At 46.3% G+C, this 25,367-nt stretch overlaps 1 protein-coding gene and 1 long non-coding RNA gene across 2 annotated transcripts in view; one reads left to right on the top strand and one right to left on the bottom strand.

The window, feature by feature from the left end:
- The first annotated feature begins 4,350 nt into the window (after positions 1–4,350).
- The window catches only part of DESI2 (desumoylating isopeptidase 2), a 45,243-nt gene continuing 24,226 nt past the window's right edge, over positions 4,351–25,367 (top strand). Inside the window, exon 1 of the mRNA XM_086694030.1 lies at positions 4,351–4,650. Coding sequence (XP_086550156.1) covers positions 4,609–4,650 — 42 coding nt within the window. The 5' untranslated portion in view covers positions 4,351–4,608. The remainder of the gene's footprint in view (positions 4,651–25,367) is intronic.
- On the bottom strand, positions 8,157–9,282 carry LOC147572740 (uncharacterized). The gene is made up of 2 exons (XR_015246121.1): positions 9,068–9,282; positions 8,157–8,301 (listed from the first exon to the last, which is right to left on the bottom strand). It is a non-coding gene; the product is annotated as an uncharacterized LOC147572740 (long non-coding RNA).

Genomic DNA, 25,367 nt, shown 5'->3' on the forward strand with positions numbered 1-25,367 from the left:
CCCCCCCCACCCCCACCCCCACCCCCAGCCATCCTCACCTCCTAGTAGTCACATCTGCGTGGTCTCTTCCCACACTGCACCAGAGTTGGTCTGTGTGATGTTAGGTCCCTTCCGAGATCAGGTGATAAGACACTGCGGTTTCCTTCTCTGTCACTTTGCCACTCTGGGTCACTGAGAGAACCAGCCACCAGGTGGTCGACCCTGGAAAGGCCCACGTGGTGCTGACATGTAGCCTCCTGCTACAGCTACGTAAGTGAGCTTGGAAGATTCTCCAGCCCCGGTCAAGCCTTCAGATGATGGAAACTCCCTAAGAGACCCGTTCACCTAAACATAAATCAGATGGTCTCAGACTCCCGACTTAGAAACTGTAAAATGTGTGGGGTTTTTTTAATGTTTATTTATTTGACAGAGAGAGAGAGAACAAGAGGGGTAGGGGAAGAGAGAGAGGGAGAATCCCAAGCAGGCTCTGTGCTAACAGTGCAGGGCCGGATACAAGGCTCCATCTCACAAATCATGACCAGAGCTCAAATAACGAGTCAGACACTTAACCAACTGAGCCACACAGGTGCCCCTAAAATGTTCTGTTTTAAGCTGCCGTTTCGAGGTGTTTGCTAGCCAACAGAAAATAAGGGACTGTTAGGCTCAGTTCATGTCTACAACACAGCTCATGTAGCAATAAACTTAAAATTTATGTTCCTCTGTAATGCTTTGGAAACTTAATGTCTCCCTCTGGGTTGCCTAAGACATCGTTTGTGGGAGTTTGTATCAAGGCTCCTATCACTCAGTTTCAAATCTGCCGTTCTCGTTAGAGGCTAGGACTCCACTGCCCAGTAGGTTTCTTGGGACCAGGTACCAGAGGGACACGGGCAGGCAGGAGGAAGGGCTTCCTGTCCCCACCTTTCCTGTCCGTGTGAACTTGGCTATGCTTCTTCACCCCGGAAGGGCCGCAGGCTTCAGTAGCGTGTTTAATTTCTAATTTTTTTAATGTTTATTTCTGAGAGTGTGTGCACCAGCAGGGTAGGGGCAAAGACAGAGGGGGTCAGAGGATCTGAAGCAGGCTCTGCGCTGACAGCAGAGAGCCTGGTGCGGCGTTTAAACTCACAAACCGTGAGATCGTGACCTGAGCTGAGTTGGATGCTTGAGCCACCCAGGTGCCCGTAGTATTTGATTTTTTTTTTTTTAACGTTTATTCAATTTTGAGAGACAGAGACAGAGCTCGAGCAGGGAAGGGGCAGAGAGAGAGGGAGACACAGAGGCTGAAGCAGGCTCCAGGCTCCGAGTTGTCAGCACAGAGCCGGATGCGGGGTTCAAACCCACAAACTGTGAGATCATGACCTGAGCCTGAGTGGGACGTTTAACCAACTGAGCCACCCAGGCACCCATGACAGTGAATTCTCTTCTGGATCTGATGAATTAGAAGTGACCACGGGACATGGGATGTCAATGAATTCTCCAGAATCTGCAAATACATTAGTGTACGTAGGAAAAAAAAAGACTTTGCAGATGTGATTAATGAAGGATCTTGAGATGACATACTCCTGCCCAATGTAATCATGAAGGTCCTTCTAAGTGAAAGGCGGAAGCAGGAGAGTCAGAGAAGATATGAGGATAGAAAGAGGGGTCGGGGCAATGTGGCCATGAGCCGAGGAATGAGAGCAGCTTCTAGAAGCTGAGAAAGGAAGCAGATTCTCCCCTGGAGCCTCCAGAAGGAACACAGCCCTTGATTTTAGCCCAGGGAAACCCATCTGGGACTTCTAACCTCTGGAACTGTAAGATTATAAATGTGTCTTTTGTATACATTGTAGTTCCTGTTCACGTGAGACAGCAGCCATGGGAAACTAGTATCTCCGGTAGAGAAATCCAGTAGGCTGCAGGCTATACCGGCCCAGTGCTTGGGACAGATGAGGGGTTTGGAGCTGGGGGCATCAGACTTTTCAGCATGTGTGTGATTATGACAGCTGAGAGCAGATGAGATCACAAAGGTCAAGGCAAGTGTGCAGGGTCAGAGGTGAAGTGAACCAGTGGTGTGAGCCCTCGGGAGTGCAGCAAAGACTCAATGAGGTGTTACCGGATAGCACCCTTCCCCCATATCTCTAGTTTGTTCACCTGGGTTGGGTGGAGAGGAAGACCACACCAGAGACGGAAGGGAAGGCAAAGCAGCTGGGTACACCAAAACTCGAGTTTAGAACTTTGTCCACAACAGGTTTGAGGACAGTCAAATATCAATCATGCTTCCAGCACTTACCACACTCGGCATTACCTGGCCGGTGAATCTTATTTCCCTAGTATATTTGTTTCTCCCTATTCTACACCCCTCTCTCTCTCTCTCTCCAAATTCCCTACACCCCTCACCTTCCCTCTCCGACTCTCCGATGACCATCTTGCCTCTTAATCATTGAGAAAATCAAAGCAAAGCAGGAGGGAATATTCATTCCTCCAGCCCCCAAATTTCTAACCTGCCTTCATTTGTCTTCTGTATCTTCACCACTGTGCACCTGCACCTGCCTTATATGCCGTCACCATGGTTGAGGCATCCTTCCTACTAAAGGCCAACCCTGTACCACTCGTGCACTAGATGTCTTCCTCTTCTTACCTGGCCCTCAGAAATCCCCCCCCCCATCTCCTACATCATCAATTTCTCTCTCTTTACAAACAACTATACCTTGGTATCGCTCATCTTAAAAATGTCCTCCATTGGCCACATAGTCCTATCCCACTATTGTCCCCAGTTGCCTGTGGGTCTCCATGTCCTCACCTCACATTCACTCCTCAAACATTCCGGATGTTCTTTGGATCCCACTCTTCCCAAGACTGCTCATGTCAAGATTACCAGTAACCTCCAATTTGATACAATCTAATAGTCTTGTGGCTCCTGAGTTGCATGTTCTCGTGTCTCTGCAGTTCCTTTTCCTTCCCAACTTGACCTCTAAATGAAGGATCCTAGAACTTAGCCTTTGGCCCCTTCCTGTGTTTTTAGCTACACATTTTCCTAGGTCATCCAATCAGTCCCAAGGCTTAACAGTCTATTTATAATGGCTGCGTCTCCAGTTTATGCCAATGCCTATTTGATATCATGGATGTCTAAAAGGCATTTCTAACTTAACACGACCAAACCACAATTCTTGATTTCCCTCCTCCCAACCGTTCTTCCCAAGTTTCACATCTTACAAATGCCACCACCACCCACACAATCCCCTAAGTGAAAAATCTAGAAACTGCCCTTGAATGCTTTCTCCCTAACAAACGCAACTCATTAGCAAGCCCCACGAGACTCCATTTTCAAACTATTGCAGATAGAATGTTCTCAGTGTTCCCCACTACTCCCAATGCCCAAGCCACCTTTTGGTATGCACTGTGGAACAGCTTCCTAATTGGTTGAATGTTAGCTTTGCTGCTCCCCCTTGATGCGGTTTTTGTCCGGATGGATAGCCGTCCTTCAGATCTCAGTCTAAACCAGACCTTGTCACCAAGACGTTCCAGATGCAGCCACCCTAAGATTACTGTCAATCACTTCATCCCATTTTGATTCTCTGCAAGGCACATACATATTTATTCTTCCTCCTCTTATTACGGTATTCCCCAGGGCTCACAACACTGCCTGGCATACGGCAGGTACACAAAGATTTGTTGAATAAATGCAAAAGCAGCTACTGTGTCCTAACGTTATGCTAATCTGTGAATGCTGTACTCTCTTCCCATTGTCAGTAAGACAGTTTCATAAAACGTAAGATTTCATACTGAGCACTAGCTGGACGCGTGTTATGCGCCCCCCCCCCCCCCCCCCCAGCAACCTGCCTTCCTCTATTTCCGCACCTTCTCCACGTGCAAAAAAATAAGCAAGGAAGGAGGGTTTGGAAAACAGGGTCATCGCTACGGTCTTTTGCCACACTCCGCTGGCTTCAACGTGCTCAACGCGACGGAAACTAACAGCAGTGGCCCCGACCAAGAAGGGTTGAAGGTAGAGGACTTCACCTGCCGCCAAGGGCGGACCGCAGAGGACCGGCGCAGATCCCCAGCACTGCACGCTGGGAGCTGTAGTCTCCGGGGGAGGCCTGGTGTGGTAGGAGCGGGATGCCCCGCTGCATGCTGGGAGTTAGAGTCGACGGCTGGAAACCGTACTTGTGAGATTCGGCCTCTGCGCTGGGAGCGGCGAGCGGCGGAGTCCTCGCTGCATGCCGGGAACTGTAGTCTTTCTGGGACCCCTCTCTGCTTCAGCGTGGAGAGGCGCCATCTTAGGTCCCGAGGTGCGGCCGCGCCGAGCCAGAGCGCAGGCGGGCTCAGCCCCCGCGCCGGGCCGGCCCCGCCCCCGGGGCGCCTGGCGCCCGCCCCCCGCTCAGGCCCCGCCTTTCCCCACGTGTCCGCCGCCGAGGGGAGGCGCCTGAGCCGGAGCGGGCCCGCCAGAGGTCCGGCCCCGTCGGCGCTGAGGGTCCTGTCGGCGGCGCCCGGGAGCGGCCCGGCTCCCCGATGCTCCCGCGCCGGCTGCCGCGGGCCGGGCTGTGCGCTTAGTGCCCGGCTCTGGCCCCCCGAAGTGCCCGCGGGGGTGGGAGCGGCCTCGGCCCCGCGGAGACGGAGCGGCTGGAGGACGAGGCGGCGGCCGCGGGGAGGAGGATGGGGGCTAACCAGTTAGTGGTGCTCAACGTGTACGACATGGTGAGTGCGGCCCAGGCCGGCGTCCTCCGGCCGCGGGGCTCGGACCCCGGCCCCCGGCCCCTGCGCTTCCTGCCGCGCGTCCCCGCCTCCGGCTTAGTTCTCGGGGGTGGGGGAGGGGAGCAGGATTAGGTTTTAATCCCCGCGCACGTCGGCGCGCGGGGAAGCGCTGCCCGGTCCGCCCGAGGGCTCCGGCCGGGGCTCCGGGCGCCGGGCCCGACAGCTGGGCGGGCGAGAGGTGTCCTTTCGGCGAAGCTGGGGTCGCGGGTCCGACCTCCACTCCTGTCCCCGGGGACTCCGGGGCCGCCCCGTCCCAGAGCGCCTGTCCGCCCCGCTCTGCCGCTTCCCCCAGCCGCACGGCTCCCGGTGCCCGAGTCTCCAGAAACTCCCAAGCTCACGGCTGTCGGTGCTTAGGCTAGACTCTCTCCAAAGGCGCACAGGGGCCGACAGCCCCTTGCCTCCGAGGCAGCCTCATTCGGATGAATGAGGCTCTAGTTTACCGAGAAAAAGAGCCCAGCTGAGTTACGTAGATAGAGATCAAGGTGGTGCTCCTTTGCTAGATTCTGAAGACCACTCTGCAGGTGATGCAACAGGTATCCGACGTGACCGCAGGAGAGGGAAGGGGAGTTTATGAGGTCATCTAACTTCGGGGTGCCGTAGGCATCCGGGATCGAGTCCGAGGACTGGTTTGCCACCGAATTGCGCCTGAAGTACCCGGCAGAGAAGGATCGGGGCAGTTAGATGCACGCCTGGGTTTGTTGCTTTCGGTTGGCTAGTTTTCGTTTTGCGAAGGGTTCCCTCCGCCTGCGTGTGTAAAATTTCTTGTGAGTGTTTTGGCAGGTGAAAAAGCCCTCCTCGTTATTTCTGTGGGCTGAAAGATGCAGAAGGAGCTGGAATACGAGAGGTCAGGAGTCACGGTTCGCCCTCGCAGATGTAAACTTTGTGTTCCTTTGCTCTGTGTAAATTTCTACATTCACAGTGCAGCGTCCTGGGTAGAAAGGAATTCCGGCGCCCTATTCTGGGAGTTATGTCAGGATGGGGTACAGACCGCCTGGGACCTTGAGGTGACGTCTCCGTTGATTTGGTGACGGGGTTTGGGGGTGGAAGGAGATGGATGGACGTGCGTGAAACGTGGTAGGAAAAAATTAGAGAAGCATAGAACTGGAGGGCCTAGAAACGCAAGGCACTAGTTAATAAGGTCTTTGGCGTGTGTCACTGGTTAGGAGTGGTTCTCTGGATTTCAACTTTTTGTGGTCAGTGGGATACCTTTACTGTTCAAGACTTTTCATTGCCCTTTTACTGTTTCATCGCCCGCCCCCCTCCCCCCACCGCGGTCATCTGCATTTGGTATCTTGTCTATTCTTGAAGACTTAACAAAACATCTCACGGCATATATTCTGCTTTTGAGAACACAACATGCCTCTTCTTATGGATCATTAAGCCCCTTTATAAGTTAGGGTTATGCAACAATGACCAGAGCGTCATAGACTAAGAGAAATCTGAAAGTCGAGGCAGGGAGAAGTTTTGCTGCTTTCATAAAACTGAAAATACATTATTTGGCCTATGGTGGGCTTCCTTGCACCTCAGGTGCTCTATGAATCACAAAAATCGTTGCTAATTGTGGTGAGTGTAGGAAAAGCTAGAGGTGATATTTAAACCGATACATTTTAAAGGGAGGAGTGTTCTGAAAGATGTTAAAAATATTGTTAGCAAAGATCTTATTCCTCACATCACTTTTATAAAGTGGGTAGTTACAGAGGAGGCAGGTAGAGAAAAGGGTAAATTAAACCTGCCCAGATAACCAAAAATAGGATCTAGAATTTCTAGACCACAGTCTGATTCGTGATCTCCTCTGCTGAATAATTCCCGTGTTTGTTTCTTAACGTATTGCTTTTTCCTCGCAATAGGAGGAGAAGCAGCATATGAATGTTTATCAGAATGGTAAATAGTTGAACTATTAGACTTCTGACAATCTTGCCCTTGTCGTGTTCTTTTGAGGGCTTTCAAGCTATGGCTGTTTGATGTCAGTCATTCAGCAACCTACAATATTTTATGACCTTGTAGAAGTCACAAAAATGAATGAATGATCTTTCCCTCTTTGAGGAATTTAGAATACCATGGGAGAGGTACAACAGTAGTAATAATTCAAAACAGAATAGTGTGATTTTGTGATTTTGGTAAGAGCAGAACAGGATGTAAAGCAGACCACGTGTGGTTGTGGGCTCAGGAATTGCTGGAAGGTGCAGGGACCTGTAAAGGCGGAGAGCAGTCAGCAGGAATCGTTGTGGCCAGAGGAGAGCGCACGTCGGCCTGGGAAATAATCAGCTGGCCCAGGAGAACTGGAGTGTAGGATGCATGAGAGAGACACATTGGAAAGTTTTATTAGAACTTTATTAGTTTGGGGCTGGAAGGAAGGGCTAGGGGTGGGGGGTAAGGCTCTGAACCAGGGGGGCCATCTTCGCGGTAGGGAACAGCGTGATCAGAGGTATGTTTTTGAATGAAGACCAGTGTGTTGAGGAACAAGTTTGTTTCCTTTATACTCCCTTTTCCCAAGTTGTATTGGTTTTGGAAACCTTTTTGCTTGATGTCAGGGGCAAATCCTTTTATCTTTGATAGTACTGCCTGTGCGTCATAGATGCCTTTGATGGGGACTGCTGTTGTCTGTACAGGCCCCGTCTAGCAGCATTCTGTCTCGTCCAGACTTCACAAACATCAAAATCAACCTTTGGTTTGCACTTCTAATCACTGTTTATAGGGACCCCTTGCCTGTATCCCTGTGTCTCCTTGTCTGTGAGGCTGTCACCAGCTCCAGCCCTGACTGTTTGGTTCCTATTCCCTAGATTGGGAATCGCTGATCATTTCTGTTTGTCCCTAACTGCCACATGTAAGAAGAAATTGTATCAGGGTCACCCGCATTAACTTCTTCCCACAGAGGGATAGTATAATCCTTAAGAGGTTATTTAATCCTACAAAGTGCTGCTAAATTATCGCTTGCTGCTTTCTCAGTGATTATGTTCCTCTTTGTACTTGGGGATAATCTACCACCAATAAAACCTGTCCTGGGTGATTTTCTGAGTCACTGAATGAGGTGATTCGCATATTCCCAGTTTGCTAGCATCCATAGTAGAGCAGGTGATTCAGACTAGTTTCAGCTGCTGGGACAGTCTCTGCTGGAGTCACAAGGTGTTCATTTGCCACGGATCCAGATTTTGTGCTTTTTCAGGTTATCTTGACTACTAATGAATTGTTAGAAAAAAAAAATATGCAGTAGCTTGATAATATTTGTAGATTCATTCTATAAACAGTTTTCTTCCTGTTTTCAAATAGCATCTGTACATCTCCAGAGCCTTAATAGGAAAAAAAAAATGCATTCTAAGACTCTTCAAGCAAGGAAGTTTGGTGCCGTACTTTAGACGATCCCACCTCCATCCTACCTCAAAGAGAACGTGAGGGCACGCACATGGGAGAGGACCTGAGTTCCCATACATCTTTAGATCTAACTCAGACTTATTTTTAATGTTTTATTTATTTTGGGGAGAGAGAGAGTGGAGGAAGGGTAGAGAGCGAGAGAGAGGATCTAAAGCGGGCTCTGTGCTGACAGTGGAGAGCCTGACACGGGGCTTGAACTCATGAACTGTGAGATCATGACTTGAGCTGAAATCAAGAGTCGGATGCTTAACCAAATGAGCCACCCAGGTGCCCCCATAATATCTTTATATCAACATGTCCAGAACAAACTTTTTCCTTTCCCTTCTCTCCATAGCTCAGATTTTCCCCTTTACTCCATTTAATACCCCCCCCACCGCTCCCCTCACTAGCCTCCCCCCACCACTATTGTGTTGTAATTTTGTCCTGATGACCTTCTGTTTAGTTTCCCAAGCCAGAACCCTGGATGTAAAACTATTAATTCTTCTGTGTTACAAACCCTTCATAGTCCAGTCACCAGGCCCTGTCTCCTTTAGTTGGGTTGATTCTGTCTAAAAGTAATTGAGAGCTTAACAGTCAGTAGCTAATACTGGAAGGGTACTTGTTTTGAGTCCAGATATAAACAGTCCCGGGGTTGGTTCAGCAGCTCTGCTGGGACATCAGGGACCCAGACTCTCCATGCTTCTGCTCTGCTGTCTGTCGCCATCACGTTGGCTCTTGTTCTGGTTTGTCCCGTCATAGCTGTGAAATGGCCATCATAGCGGCAAACATAGTATCTTCAGTGGGACGTGAAGGAAGACAGGGGTAAGCAGGGCCTTCTGTGTGCACCTCTCTCCTTCTAATAGGCAGACGAGGCTTTGCCAAGGCTGCTCTCCTTTGCCGAGAAATGGTCCCAAGTTGGCTCCACCGTGACTGGGAGGAAGCTACCTGACTTTCCCGGCCTGAATGGCAGTGAGCTGCAAACCCTAGTCCCATTGTTCTTTAAGTCGGTTACCTTATCATTATTTCTGCTGTTGCTTCTCAAGTTCAGGTCCTTGTTATCTCTGTTCGTAGAACAGTCTTCTGGCTTCAGTCTCTGGCATTACTTCGTTTTAATCCATCTTCCCTTCTGTCACCAAAGTCATCTTTCTGAAACATAGATGATTGTGCCATTCCTGTGCCTAAAATTCACTTGCAGGGTTGGGTCTAATGCCCTTTATGATGTGACCCCTCCCTGACTAATAGGCCCACCTCGCACCAGTCCCACACTCTGTCCCACCCCAGCACAGACACTTCGTGCTCAGTACTGACATGTTTAGTTCTGCAAGCAGGCTCTGCTACAAGAGCTTATGCCTCAGTGTCTGTGCTTGTCTTACCTGGAATGTCCTGTTCTGGCATCGGCCGCCAGCCGCCTCCTGCCTGTAGCCTTGTCTTTATTCGGCAGACTTGCGCCAACTTTTGCGCCCTAGTTGTACTTTGTACGTAGCTTCCACTGTGTGTATCATAATTCTGTGTGTCCCATTAGACCAGGTTCCTCGATGGCAGTATCTAGAACTGGGCCTGTTGTGAGAAGGTGTTCTGTAAATATTTACCAAATGAATGGGACTTCAGGCAGTTTTATTAGGAATGGTGCCAGTACTTAAATGGCATCAAACAGTCTTCCAGTTTCCCTTCCCTTTGTGCCAAAAACCTTTCTGTATTTGTCCCCCTATTTAGTACATTACTGGATTTTAGCTTTGGTTGTTGTAAAGGGGTGATCGAGTGAAGGGGGGAGGAACACGGGAAGTGGGGAAGGAAAACTATCAAATATTCTTCTTTGACATAGTTGTTTTGTTTTGTTTGTTTGTTTGTTAAACACTGTGGGGCTAGACTGTTGATTCAGTGAAGTTGGAGCCGCAGCCACTCCTTGAGAGGCCCCCCTCACCTTTGTCTTCCTTTACATGCTGCCGAGTGAGGATCCCGCAAGGTTCTGACGGTCCTGTTGCAGCCGTGACCCGCAGACCAAGAACAAGTAGTTGCTCCTGGGGAGATCATCTTTCTGAGAACATTGTCAGAATTTCAGCATGGATGAACCAGTTAATGGGAACTAGTCTTAATTCCCTTGCACCACGTCTGCTTCTGGGCCCAGGGCCGCTTCACCGCTTGACATAGGAACAGTGGGTCCGTGAGTCTAACCAGAAAAAAAGGACGGTCAGTCATAAATCTGACCTCCTACGTTATCTGTGGCGATATCGTTACTTTTTTTGTTTAGTCTGTATGAGAAAAAAATTTAATCTCTGTACGGATTTGTGTTCTGTTGCTAGAAAAACGAATTGCCAAAAATGTAGCGGTTTGAAATGGCTCGTGGGCCAGACGTCCGGGTGGGCAGGGCTGGTCTCACAAGGCTAAAGTCAGGGTGTCGGTGGGCCTAGGTGGGGACAGATTTGCCACCAGGCTCATCCAGATGGTACCAGGATTCGGTGGCTTGTGGTTGTAGGGCTGAGGTCTCGTTCCATGCTGTTCCGTGCAGTTCCGTGCTGGCTGCCAGTCGGAGCCACTCTGGGCTGCTTGGAGCCTCTCGCATTCCTCATTTGCATCCTTGGTCTTCAGACCAGCTGGAGGGCCTGGAGCTGTGCCATGTGAGAGTCTGACCTCCCTTCCCCTGCGTCTAGCCCACCTCCATCCAGAGAGCTCTCCGCTCGTTTAATTAAAGGAGACCCACAAGGATATGCCAGGGTAATGTCCCTGTGTTAAGGTGTCTCTAACTTAAATTACATCTGCCAAGACCCTTTGCCATGATTCACAGAACAGATTCACAAGTTCTGGAAACTAGGGTGTAGACACCTTATAGAGTCCTTTCCCTATCACACCATCTATGAAAGGTATTTTGTAAACCCCAAAATATTCAGTGCTGCCTTTTAGCAGGCCCTTGACTTGTCACGGAATAAATATTATCTCCGTAACTTAAAATGGAAAATTTGAAGTATTCAAGAAGTAAAGCATGGAGAGGCGCCTGGCTGGCTCACTCAGAGGAGCATGTGACTGTTGATCTTGGGGTTGTGAGTTCGAGCCCCATGTGGGGTGTAGAGATTACTTAAATAAAAAAAACTTAAAAAGAAAAAACATGGAAACCTTTTATGAGTGGCTCATACTCCGATGTGAAAGGTCCGGGCATGTTGGTGAACACAGGCCCTTCAGACCGCAGCGGGATATTGTGTAGCAGCAACAAGATCACATTCGTGATGATGGATAAAGCTAACAAATTAGAATTTAATTTAACAAATTAGAACAAATACGACTAAATACCAACGAAAACCTATTTTAGGTGAATTCTTCCATTGGATAGAATTTTTTTTAAATGTATACTTTAATTTCCTTTTGTTGACTGATTTTCTAGAAGATTATTTAAATTCCAAAGTATTATTGTTCAAGTGTCATCCAGTCGGTTGATAGAATATACAGGGAAGTCTGCCAGAATAAATAATCTTAAACTATAACAAAGGCAGAAAAATAATAAAGGGAAATGAGCTACATGAAAATAATTTTAATTTTCACTTAATCTGAAATGGATTTGGGTATATGACTGTGATTGCCCTTCCCCCAAAACAATAACATAAAAACAAATTGACCCCACATTATTTGGAATAAAAGTCTTGGCTCACTAGGTTGTGATACTACTAAATTCTTGCCCATATGGAATTGAGGAGTCTCATTACTACATTATTTGAATTATTATAATTTCACAGCATATCTTAGGCTGGACCAGTTTCCTTTCATTATTTTTCCCAAATTTTCTTGGCTATTACTCATTTCCTCTTCTAGGCTTTCTGAAAAATTCCGTACATTTTTTTTGTCTCTTTGGTTTTTTTTTTTAAACTGTCTTAAAATACACATAAAATGCACTGCCTTAACCGTTTATGGCTGTATAATTCAGGAGCGTATATTCACACTGTTGTGCAGCCGATGTCCAGGACTTTTTCATCTTGCACAACTTGCAAAAATTAAATTCCCCTTACCCCTCCCCTCGCCCCTAGTTACCACAGTTCTACTCTGTCCTGCGAATTTGACTAGATACCTCCTAGATGTGGAATCAACAGGACTTGTCTCTGTAACGAACTTATTTCACTTTACATAGTGTCCTAAAGTTGTACCCATGTTGCACCACATGTCCGAGTTTCCTTCCTTTTTAAGGCCGAATAGCGTCGCGCTGTGTGTGTATCCATTCATGTGTCCATGGACATCGGGGTCGCTCCCACCTTTTGGTGACTGTGCATGATGCTGCTTGAACACGAGCGTACAAATAACCTGTTCGGGTCCCAGCTTTCAGTTCTTTCAGAGGCTCACCCAGTCTGTAAGTTGTTGTTTTCATTGGAACTGCACTGGTTTTAGTGCAGTTTAAAGTAACTTGGGAAGAATTGGCATCTTTCCTATTAACATATTCTTTTTTTCTCAATGGTGAAAATGGGATTTTTTTTTTTTTGCTTTTTGAAATTTTTATTGAGAAAATGCAAATATTTCATACATGCATGTAGTTGATAGGTTAATTCCAAGCCCATATATCTGAGCCATCTATTAACAGAATATACTTCACAAGTAAGTAAAATAAGATTCTAGGTCATTTTGTCATAAACATCCACACTGCATACGTTTTCACCATGTAAATAATTGACTGTAGGGCAATTTGCTGTAAAAAAAAAAAAAAAAATCACAAAAAAATGACATTTCATTTGAAAGGACATAGTGAAACATGAAAAATGAATAACCAAATTAAAAGATCCTATTGCAAAATACAAAATATTTGAATACATTTAAAACGTGTGTAGACTTTTGACAGTATTGCGCAAATAACCGATTTGATTTTGTGGATTGTACCCAGGCATTCGTCTTCGAAGTCTTTCATTTGTAGTATTATACCTTTTTTTTCTTTTTTTTTTTTTTTTGTCTATTGATTCATCTCAGCATCACTGTTTTCCTTCTTTCACTTCCTTCCTTCGTTAAGAGAGGTATCCGTTTCCAAACACGAAGATGCGGATTCGTAACCGAGCTTTGCATTGTGCAAGCCGCCTGCACTGCTTTTTTCTCCTGGCATGTTGTCACATGTTGGTGATAGTCTGGAATTCTCTGGGAAGTGTGGACGATGTGCCGGCGCCCGGATGCGTTCGTGATAGAGCCCTGCCATCACCATCGCTGCCACGCTCCCCTATCCCCAGTACAGCACAGGGTCTGGCCTGACCCTCCTGTTTCACACTGCCCGTTGGCGGGCTCCCTCACGGTGTTTTTGTCAAGTCGATCCATATAGTCGTTACCATCCAGTCTTTCAAGAACACTACGTCCGTGCATCACTGAATAGATCGTGAGAGCGAGCTAAGATTTATACAACATCAAAACAGGAGTTTTGTTAATGGAGAAATAAACCGACGGCCAACTTCGATACGTTAACCCAGCCAAGGGCAATCGAGTCATCCATGGGGAGATGAAGCCAGGCCATCCACCAGTTATTTTAGCTTTTATGGGAAAATGGTCTTACAGCCAACTGGTGGTGCAGCAGAAATGTTTGTGGCAAAAACGTCTGTGGCTGAGACGCACAGGGCGAAAATCCCGGACGTGACTAAAAGGCATTTGGTATATTAAGTGGCAGTAGGACTCAGCAGGAAAATAAAGCAGGGGGAGGGGAAGGAGAGCGTAGGCCGGGATGGGGCAGTGCGGTTTCTACCACGGTTTCAAATCGAGTGGTCAAGAAGGGCCTCGCCAAGAAGAAGGCATTCCTGAAAGGTGAAGGGGTACACCGTGTGGATACCTAGGGAAAGAACATTCCAGGCAGAGTACGCAAGCACAGAGGATAAACCAGGCCACATGCCTTCAAAGTAAATGTACAGCAAGAAATAGAAGCTTTTAGGGGGAATTTCTGATTTATGTTCTCAGGTAGGTTCATGAGGGTCATTGAAAATTGAGCAGACAGTACCAGAAAAGGAACAATCTGAGATCAAGAGAGATTCCGCAGAGGTGAAAAGTGCCATTGCCTGACTGAAAACTGCAACAGGAGATTGAAAACTAAAGAGAAAGTAGCAAGATTTAGAAAACCTCTCAAGTAGAAGCCTCGCCAGCCTCCAAAAGGATCAGGTGCCAGGCAGTGTTTGTTAAAAGTTAGGAACGTTCAAGCAAAGCCCGATTTAACTTTTAAATGTTAAGGATGAAATAAAACGTCCTACAGACACGCACAGGCAAAAAAAGGTACCTCAAGGGAACAAAATCAAGACTTCTCTGTCCTGACACCAAACCCCAAATACAACGGAGCGTTATCCTGCGGAGTCGTGAAAGGGAGAGCATTTCCGTCTGAATGCCCTGACGTCTCTAGTGGTCGCTCGCGCAAAAGGACGTGGAGAGTATCTGGCACCTCTGGGGGGGCTACTGGAGGTCTCAAGAACTTAAGAATGGGGTGGTGACTGTAGAGGAAAAGCCATGGTCTCCAACGCTAGTTGGAGTTAGCAAAGCTAGTTCCTATGATATATATGGTTATGGACGATGCCAGGGTCCTGAATTACTCTTCAAAGAGAATGAACATGATGTTACGATTAAGTCCCAGGTTGTGTTGACCAAATCTGGAAGAGAGGGAGGGAGGGAAGTCAGCAGATACGGTTGGTTTTGGTCCGTATTGGAAAATTGTATGTGTAAATGCTTTTTGTCATGTAAGTGTAAGTAGTGTTGGGATAAAGTTGGATCTAGAGGGGAAACAGCAGAGAAAACACAGTTCGTACAGTGGAGGAGAGAAAACAGAAAAATGGAAAAGGAAGACAAATAGGCCCAAATACAAAAATTATGAGATGGTCGTAAATAAATTAAATCCCCTATTAAGTTTGTTAAGTATGTTTATGTCCTTTCCTTACAGAAATTTTAAATTACACGTGGTCAAAACTTTATGGTCATCATTTTATGACCATTCAGGTTTATATCATCCCTAGGAAGGCTTTTCCGGGTCTGAAATTATAGAAGTAATCCCTGTGTTTACTCTCCAGGGGAAAACCAGTTACCCCAACACTGTTGATTGGATGATCGATCGTTCCCCATGTTAATTGGAGGTGCATGCCACATTTATCCTCTAACAGATTGTCATGGATGTAGAAGTCCTATTTCTTGACTCTCTGGGCTTGTCCTGTATTTAGTTGCCTCTTCCCACACTCTCATCAGATGTTTAGTTGCGTATTCCAGTGTTTTGATACTGGTGATGGAGGTTTCTCTTGCTCTCTCTTGGCATTTTATGTTTCTCACACATTCGTTTTTCAAATAAAACTTAGAATCAATTCATCAAAAAAACTCACTGAAATTTTCAGTGCAATGACAGTAAGTTTATGAATAATTTGGGGGGAGAATTGACAGATTTAGAATATTGAGTCTCCCCATAATATAAGAACTTTTGTATTTTAACACTCATTTTTGAGAGAGAGACAGAGTGTGAGCAGGGGAGGGGCAGAGAGGGAGGGAGACACAGAATCTGAAGCAGGCTCCAGGCTCCGAGCTGTCAGCACAGAGCCCATCGCAGGGCTGGAACCCACGAACCATGAGATCATGACCTGATCCGAAGTCAGACACTTAACCGACTGAGCCCCCCGCGTGCCCCAAGAACTGACCTTTTTGAGTGATTATTACAGGCCAGCCATTGCCTCATATCATCATCCCTTTTTAAGATGATGAAGCTGAGGCATAGTTGAAGGGCCTGCTCAGAATTGTGGCCATAAGTGGTAGAGCACAGTCCTGCATCCCGAGCTCTGACACTACAATCTGTGCCCCTAACCACCACATTACAGTTCTCTTCCTCCTCCCATCCCTGGAAAGTGCTGTTTCTCTATTTGTCTTGATTTCCACACCCCTGACCCCACCTAACTTCCACTCTGTGCTTTCTGGAACTCCTGAAGGGGCAGTGGCAAAAAACAAAACAAAACAAAACAAAAAAATCCCTGACCTCTGAATATTCCTGTGATGGCTAATTGTATGTGTCAACTTCACTGGGCCAAGCTAGTACCTGGGTTTTAGTCAAACATTAGTCTAGGTGTTGCTGTGAGGGTATTTTTTGGATGCAATTTACATTTAAGTCAGTAGACTTTGAGTAAAGGATAATGGGGGTGGGCCTCATCCAATCCGTTGAAGGCCTTAAGAGCAAATACTGGGGACCCCTAAGGAGGAAGGAATTCAGCCTCCAGAGGAGCTACAACATTACCTCCTCCTGTGTCTCCAGCACCCCCCCCCCAGCTTGCCCTGCACATTTTACACTTGCCCCCCGCCCCCGCGTCATGTGAGCCAGTACCTTACAACGACCCCTCCCTTCCTGCACCTTCATCCGAGTTTGATTCTGGCATCACCGTTACTGCCGTTCCCTCCGGCATACTTGTCTGGCAACCCTAGTGAAGTTGAACTCCCCATCTCAGCAGCTGAGCACAGCTCGAGAAAACCCCACAGCCATCCTGACTGATCTCACTTTGAAATCGTGACCACAAACCCCAAGGGGACCCTAAATGCTGTCTGGCAGTGCTTCTGTATTTCTTTGGTCAACTGACTTTCCCACTCCAAGGCAGCTCCGGTGCCCCTCCCCGGTCGTCACTCTCCGCTGGTGACTTCACTGCTTGCTTCACTTTAAACAAGAAAGTAGGGGCGCCTGGGTGACTCAGTCAGTTAAGTGTCCGACTTCAGCTCAGGTCAGGATCTCACAGTTCATGAGTTCGAGCCCTGCATCAGGCTCTGTGCTGATGGCTGGGAGTCTGGAGCCTGCTTTGGATTCTGTCACCCCCTCTCTCTCTGCCCCTCCTCCACTTCGTGCTCTCTCTCTCCCTCTCTCTCTCTCAAAAATAAACATTAAGAAAAAATTCAAAGAGAAAGGAGCAGCTGAAGAGAATATGATCTCCCCCCCCCCACCACCACCACTGCCTTGGTACAGTCCTCCTGCGCGTGGAATGGGAATCACCCGTGTCCTTACTGGAGGTCAGACCTCCCACTCTGTACTGGATCCCAGCCCCTCACTTCGGTGCAAGGACCTCTCACTCAGAACCGTCCACGCTCTCACCTGCTGTCCTCGTAGTCACTATGGAACGTGCTATGATAGTTTCCGGTCCTTGTCCTTCTGAACTGAGGAGTTAGTGGACTTATTCTGACATTCTGTCCGTTGACCACGCACCATATGGCACCACGCTCTCAAGCCAGAGGTTTGTGTCTTTTTAATCAACTTCTTTAGAAATGTGTTACTTTAAAAGACTAACAAGGAAGAAAGCAAGAGCTGGGCTATTTCAGGCCTGTTCATTCATTTCTGTTGCTGTTTTATCTGGGCATCAAACAGTAATTCACACACGGTCAAGTTCCTCACTCTGCAGTGAGCTTGAGGGCAGAGACAAGGTCTTACTCTTTATTCCCAGAACTTGGTGCATTGTCATTGCTTTTAAAAGGTTTGTTAGGCTCACCTGAAGTTCTCCTAGGAGCCGTCATCCTGAAATTGTTCCTCTCTCCACTGTGTCCTCTTGTTCATTGCGGCTGCCTGCAGGACGATGGAAAGGATGGACGGACGGACCTCCCCACCCTGTCAGGTGGCCAGCGAGAGCCCCAAACATCTGTGCCGGTTCCAAACAGGACTATCAATGTGACACAGAGTCATGGCTAAGGCAGGGGCAGCCGGAAGCTGTCCTTGACCTCTTCCTTGATCAGGCCTGCCGTCTGCCATTTGGAATCTGTTCTTTGTCTTTGAGGTGTAGTCTGGAATCCCTCAGACGGTGTGGATTTGCATCCCACCTCCTGCTTTTTACCTGTGTGACCTGGGAAGGTTTCTTAACTTCTCTGTGCCTCTGTTCCTTGCTAAGATGGGAATCGCAATTCATAGGGTTATTGTAAGGGTCGATTTATGTCCAATGCATGGACAGGGAGCTGGCACATGATAATCACAAGAAAGCACCAGCTGTGTGTTAGTGGTGTTATTTGCAGGATTAGAAGAAGCTGAGCGAGCTCCCGGTTGTATTCCTTCTGCAGTTGCAACACCTCGTAACTTGATCTTTGGAATTTCCTCGCTTTATCTTAAGGAGTGTTCCGCTACCGAGGACAGGAAAGCAGGTTTTTGCGTGTTTGACATTAGCTCTAAAATCTCCCATCACGGTGTATGTGTAACTCTGGGGCTAATTATGTAAGCCTTTTCTCTTCCCTTGTGCGTTGAGAGCCTTTGAGCCACGTGAACTTAATGGAGCTGATTTCTCAGTCTTGAAACATTTGTGGAAGTTGTGAAAACAAACAGCTTGGCCGAGACTGGTTTGTACGCCATAGCGGAGTTCTCATTTCTAGCTCATTGTCCAGCAGTCAGTTAAAGCAGCCACCAGGTAAGCACACTGGTTCTTCCCAGCCCTTCTCAGCATAATCTGCGTGTGTGCCCTAGTTTACTGCCCAGTGGTACGGGAAGTTGTCTGCTTGAAGGACTCTTGCAATTCTCAGGTCCAAAACGAACGTATCTTCTAGATTTCTCCTCCTGATGTCCTAGAGAGGAGTTTCAGATACGAAGGTTCGTTTCCAGAACAGGAGGTCTCTACGTTACTGAATTAGTGACCAGGTGGGCACATTATATGGCATTTAAGGCAAAGGCTAGGCAGTGACTGTTTTTACTTGCAGTGGTGAGGGAGGGGTCACCATAACTTCACACTTAAGGAAAAATGATGAATAGTCATGATCTCCATCTTACTCCGAAGTTGTTCCGGGCGCTTCCAGATCATGTAAAGAAAAGGAGGGGCCCATGAGGCTGTCTGCTGGAAGCCAGGCTGTGTGATAGGAGCAGCAGTAGGTAGAGGCTATGAAGCCTGGGCTGTTTATGGTTTGGCCGTTCATCACGTGACCATGGGCAAATTACTCCTAAAGAGATTTACGTGTTTTACATGGACCGTTACTACGAAAGAGAGTGAGTGAAAGTACATTTTAGGGTAGCATTCAAAAATGAGTTTTCGGTTTACTACATATGCACATATTTCTGTTCTAACACAGGTTTGTGATTGATTGCTTACATTCTTAATGAGTTCCTTATGGACAAGGACTGAGTTAATCGTCCGTGTAACCCCAGCTCCTGGCAGCCCCTGACACATAGGTGTGCCTACATTGTATTGAATCTGGGTTGTTTAACTTGCTTCATTTATGGCTTTGCTGCAAGTAAACGTTTTTAAATGAGATTTAAACTGAGGTGCAATTTAGGAGACCCTTCTAGAACAGTAGCTCTTCTTTTAAAAAAATTTTTTTTAATGTTTATTTATTTTTGAGACAGAGAGAGACAGAGCATGAACGGGGGAGGGTTGGAGAAAGGAAGACACAGAATCCGAAGCAGGCTCCAGGCTCTGAGCTGTCAGCACAGAGCCCAACGCAGGGCTCGAACTCACGGACCGCGAGATCATGACCCGAGCCGACGTTGGATGCCCAACTGATTGAGGCACCCAGGCGCCCCTAGAACAGTAGCTCTTGATTGTATCCTAGACCAGCTAAGAAATACACTTACATCACACCATTATGCACATGTGTAAACTGATACCAAACGTTCAGGAAACACCTTATTCAGTGTCTTGTCCTCTGATAAGCCCTATTCCATCATATTTCACTCATTGGAAATAATGCCGGTGCCAACCCACCGAAATGATTTCGGGATCCTGTAATGGGGTGCAACCTACAGTTTCAAAGACGCTTCTCAAGAATGCAAGCTCTATGAAAACCAGGACTTCATCATATTTGCTACCGTGTTGCTAGCGCTTGGCACATAGTAGGTGTTCAGTAAATATCACCTGCATGAGTAAAAGAATGGAGATACTCTTTTCCATAGGTTACAGTCGAAAAGATAAAGCATTACAAACTCCTTGCTGCATTTCAATTCATCCAGTATTTGAGCAGTCTACTCGGTATAATACAGTGCCCTCAGCACCATGGAGGATCCAGGAATTTTTTTTTTAAGTTTATTTATTTTGAGAGAGAGAGCAGGGGAGGGGTAGAGAGGGAGGGAGAGAGAGAGAATCCCAAGCAGGCTTCACACCATCAGCATGGAGCCCAACGCAGGGCTCGAACTCAGGAACCGCGAGATCATGACCTGAGCCAAAATCAAGAGTTGGATGCTTAACCATCTGAGCTACCTGGGCACCCCTGGAGGATCTAGAATTAAAGAACACTCAGCCTCAGGCCTCGCTCAGTTTAGAGCCCAATCCAGAGTGCAGGTCAAGTACAGATAGGCCATGAAAGAAGTTTCAAGATTTTACCAAAATATCTGACATCAGCTATTGGGATAACTACACCAAGTGCCTCATAGGAAAGATTTGCCAAGAACTTAGATTTCTGGTACAGATATGCCGTCAGGACCAAGAATTGACAGTACTCTGCCTCATCTATACCAGAGATAACATTCTCTGGTAATGAAAATCGAGCCAAACTGTAGGTTACACGCAATAGGTTTAGTCTTAAAAATATTCAAGGAGCATTTGGTTCACCGTTGATTTGACTTGTAAAAATCTATTCTCCTTTAAAAAACAATTTACAGTCATCCTGGGTCTAGCTTGTGGTGGGTCCTAAAAATTAGGTTTTTTGACAAGCACAGGAATTTGTTTTTGAAAATTGGTTTGCCTAGTTGATAAAGCGGAGGAAACTGACGTTATGTGAAATGCATAGGAGCACATTTTCCTTGGTTTTAAGTTTCCTGTGAGTGCGTAGTGATGTGTACTCATGCTCGTGAACTTCAGGACAGTGCTGTGGAGCTTTAAGTCTCAAAGCACAGTCCTTGGGAAGGCCAGCTTTGGACTAACCTTAAAATGGATCATCAAAACTGGGACTTAATAAAAGAGGGTGCAGGCTGAATAGTTCTGCTGAAACAAACATACACTGGGACTCTGTGTGTGTGTGTGTGTGTGTGTGTGTATGTGTGTGTGTAAGTTTGGTTACACTGTCTCAAAAAAAGCTTTACAGAACATTTACAAAACTTGAAACCCTATTAACTGAAAAATTACTAGCAAATAAAGATCGAGGCTTAATACCTAAGGTTATCAACAATTTATAGATAGCATGGTAATGAAAATGTTAATGTTATGTAAGGATTTTTTTCCCTAAGACCCAGAAAGTGAGTGATGTGCTTATTTTTATTGTTTTAAATTTTTTAGTGTTTATTCATTTTGAGCAAGACCGTACAAGCGGACGGCGGGGGTGGGCAGAGAGAGGGAGACACAGAATCCGACACAGGCTCCAGGCTCTGAGCTCTCAGCACAGAGCCCCACGCGGGGCTCGAATTCAGGACCGCGAGATCATGACTTGAATCAAAGTTGGACGCTTAACCGACTGAGCCACCCAGGCACCCCAATGTGCTTATTTTAGATAACATTCTCTGGTAATGAAAAAATTGGACATTCTTAGAAATAATAATAATGGAATAGAATATGTAGTGTGCCATCTTTCTTACGGTATAAAGCAAATTAACAGATCTGGATGCTTACGGTTTCATCTAGAAAAGATAGTAGTCTGTCTCAGTTCATTCAGTGAGTTTTTATTGACTCTGTTTTACGATTAGCCTGATGCTAAGGCTCTATAGATAGCATTTTAATATGATTTACTATTAAGTAGCATTTGCTGTAAGATTATCTAGGATTCAATCCATTGGTACCAAAAAGACCTCCTGAGGTAGTCAAACAGTGTGAATGTCAAAGACGGCTTTATATGAGATGGCACTATGGGAATTACCCCACTCTCCACTACTCGCGGTTTATTTTTAATTTTTAACTCAGTAAGTGAAAGGCCTTCTCTTTTCCCCTAAACACCTTTTTTATGGGAGTTAAGTAAAACACTTGCCTTAACCCACACGAACACGGGTTTTTTTTAGGGGAAACCGTCATACTTTATACTTAGATCAGTTAATACTACCTTTTGAGGAAGTCAGGCCCAGCACCTAAGTGCTTATATTAAATGTTTTAAGTTCCAGACTAGGGAGATAGCATGTATCCTCACTGCTGCTTTCAAACAGGAAGCATAAAATTTTATTAAATTGATAAGTCAAATCACTGACTGAAATGAAGTTTAATGAAAGTTCTCTGTCAGAAGAATAACGTAACATTTTAATATAGGACTGTAATACACCACAGTCAATTCACTTCTGTAAACAGTGCTTTAAAGTAATAAATGGAAATGTTTAGGTCAGTGTTTTGCATTGAGGCAAGATGGAGCTCAAAAGTAATTGCAGTTATCGATGTATTTGTTGCCTTCCCACATATTTTAAGATGATAGGTTTCCTGTGAAGTGTTTCCTTTTACCTTTTATTATATTAATACTTAAAAAGCTTCGAAAAGCCCTCTACACTTCCGTGGCGGTTGGTGTCGGAAGAGGTAAAGCTGGAATCCGTGCTCCTTCCTCGGCCCTCTTCTGTATGCTTGGGAAGCCCCAGGCTGTGATGGCCCAGTGCTGAAGTGACGTGTGGCTCTCCAGTTCCTCGCTCCTGTTTGTGACTGTAGGAGCGCCCTGTGACACCACTGGCATACTTATGGAAACCTGTTCCTCAAACCTGTGCTCCTCCAGAGGATAAATGATCGCGTGCGGGATTCTTAAAGCAGACTCAAATTAATTCTGCCGTTGTTGGCTATTCACTGTAATGAGTCACTGCTCCTGGGAATTTGACATCGGCTCCCAAAGATTCTTGAAAATTCCGAGATCTAGCAGATAGCTGGCACTGAGCCGCTTATTTACATGAGCTTACAGCTATTTCCCGGTAGGTACGACGAAAGCATGAGGGAAGGATCACATGGTCAGTAAACGTGTTTGCTACTCCTGACGCTTCCTGTTTCCCGGGCGGGTCAGGTAGCGCTCTGAGGACTTCACGTGGTGTATGCTATCTATTGATAATCCCCATTTTATAAATAAGGACAGAGAAGATAGCGTCTTTTTTAGGTTACGCACCTAGCTAACAGTGAAGCCAGAGTTTGAACCGAGGCTTTCAGGCCCCAGGATCTGAATTGGAATCCAAACGCTCTTTGAGACCAACAGGGGACCTTGAAGAAGTTCTCATATACGTGCATCAGAAGAAACCAAAGCAAAGAGCTCTGGTCTCCTGACAGCCCAGTGTCTTTTCCACTATCATTCAGATTCTTCAGCCTGTGTGGGTTGTCGTACTTGGATCAACCTCTTTCTATCCAAGTGATATCTCTGTAGTCAAGTGTAACAGAAGCCACGTCCTTGGGATCTAGCCCGGAATAAAGGAACACTGTGGGCTTTCCTGTTAGACCCGAAGGGAAGGAGCGCCCTGGATGAAGCCAGCTGACCAGTCGATACCCTCCATCCAGATGACTTAAGTAGGTGGTTGATGGGGAGACACTGTGGTAACTTGCTGGTTTCGTGGTTTGAGAGAAGACTAATTCGTGGGAGCGTCTGGCAGCTTGACCGTTTTCCTTTGCGACAGAAACGTCTGATTTCTCATATGATCCACTGAGGGCCTCTCTTCCTCAGCACTGGGTGAATTGGGCACATAGCCACCTCTTGTGGATGTGCCCCTGACATTCTGTGTCCCTTCTCTCTCGCAGTGTGGCCTTTGTGTGATAAACTCTCTGTGACGGCCAGCCCCAGCGTCAGTCTGTAGAGCTCTGGGAGCGACAGTTCTCAAACTAGTCCCCTGAATGCTAGTTGTACTCTTACACTTGAACCAAGCTGTTAGGAGTAAAAGTGGTCTTTTCCAGTTGTGATGAACAGCTTTTGGGTGAAACACTTCTGGGTTATCCATCTTTCCCAAGTACGTGACTGTAAACCTTGGCACCTGCTACTGTTTAGACAACAAAATCCGGGAAGACGTATACAGCAGAAATTAACAGAAGTCTTGCGTACATCCAGCCATATCTAACTCAGCAGCTTGTTTTGTTTGTTTGTTTTTCGTGGACGTGTGTTCTTGGCTGGGAGCTCATGTTGTGTATTTTTTGTTTCTTTTGGAAAATGTCAGTGTTTTATGGTGTTCTACAAAAACAAGAATTTCCATAGCAGGTTTGAGAAGCTCTGTTAAAGCTCTGTGGGGAGATAAAGTAAACACAAAGGATGGAAACCATGTCAGAGGAGGACTGAGAAACCCTACTGTTAATTTCAAAAATCTTGGACTTGGGGGAGGATAGTGGTTAAATCACGGTAGGGAAGTTTTGCAACTGAAGTTATTCAGGAAAAGGCTCAGTTGTCATATAGTTTTTTGTTTTGTTTACGCTTATCTTATTAAACCCCCACTTAAAACAGGCACCATCCATATCGTCTGCAAAGCCTTGGCAGGACTTTGAGGGCGAAGGACTCGACAAGGCATGCTGACCTTGAAGGCATGTTGACCTGTCTTCCACAGGCAGCTGGCCTGGTTTTTAAAGATGGAGCCTCTCAGGCCTGTGCTCTAATAATAGAGCCAGGAAGCCCAATGAGAACAGACTCATTTGGAGGGCATCTCTCTCTATGACTGACCCCCCCCACAGAAGCCTTCCCCTCTTTCCTTCTGATTTCATTCAGGGAAAAAAAAAAAAATTACACCAAAGAAAAACATCTAATCTCCTTCATCATGTAAATTCTAAGAATTTTGGCAGTAATATGCTGCTGTTCATATGTTCATTCTGGTCGCTGACCAGAATATATGTATTTAGAGTTGCTTTTTGTCTGTTCTTTTTTTTTTTTTTTTTTTAATGTTTATTTATTTTTGAGACAGAGGGAGACAGAGCACGAGTGAGGGAGGGGCAGAGAGAGAGGGAGACACAGAATCTGAAACAGGCTCCAGGCTCCAAGCTGTCAGCACAGATGCGGGGCTTGAACCCATGAACCGTGAGATCATGACCTGAGCCGAAGTCAGACGCTTAACCAACTGAGCCACCCAGGCGCCCCATCTTTTTGTCTGTTCTTGATGTGTTATTTGTTTATAGCCTGGCTTCTATGTGATTTTTGAAGGCAGCTGTCCGAAATTTGAGAAGTAACCTATTTAAAAGCTTTTGACTGGGGATAAGAGTTCAAGAACTAATTGGACCACCTTTTGTGTCATTAGAAAATGTTTTACAGGGGTGCCTGGGTGGCTCCATCGGTCAAGCATCCAACTTCAGCTCAGGTCATGATCTCATGGTTTGGGGGTTCAAGCCCCATGTCAGGCTCTGTGCTGACAGCTCGGAGCCTGGAGCCTGCTTCAGATTCTGTGTCTCCCTCTCTCTCTGCCCCTCCCCCTCTTGTGCTCTCTCTGTCTCTAAAATAAATAAATATTAAAACTTTTTTTTTAAAGAAAATGTTTTACAGTAGCTTGTATATTTTTCATTGTTTTTGTTTTGGTCAAAAGCCCCACAGTCATGTTCTGCATATTTTATTTCACTCAGATTGAAGTTTAC

The sequence above is a fragment of the Puma concolor genome, chromosome E4 (assembly GCF_028749965.1).
Source record: "Puma concolor isolate L17-30 chromosome E4, mPumCon1.1.hap2, whole genome shotgun sequence".
NCBI lineage: Eukaryota > Metazoa > Chordata > Mammalia > Carnivora > Felidae > Puma > Puma concolor.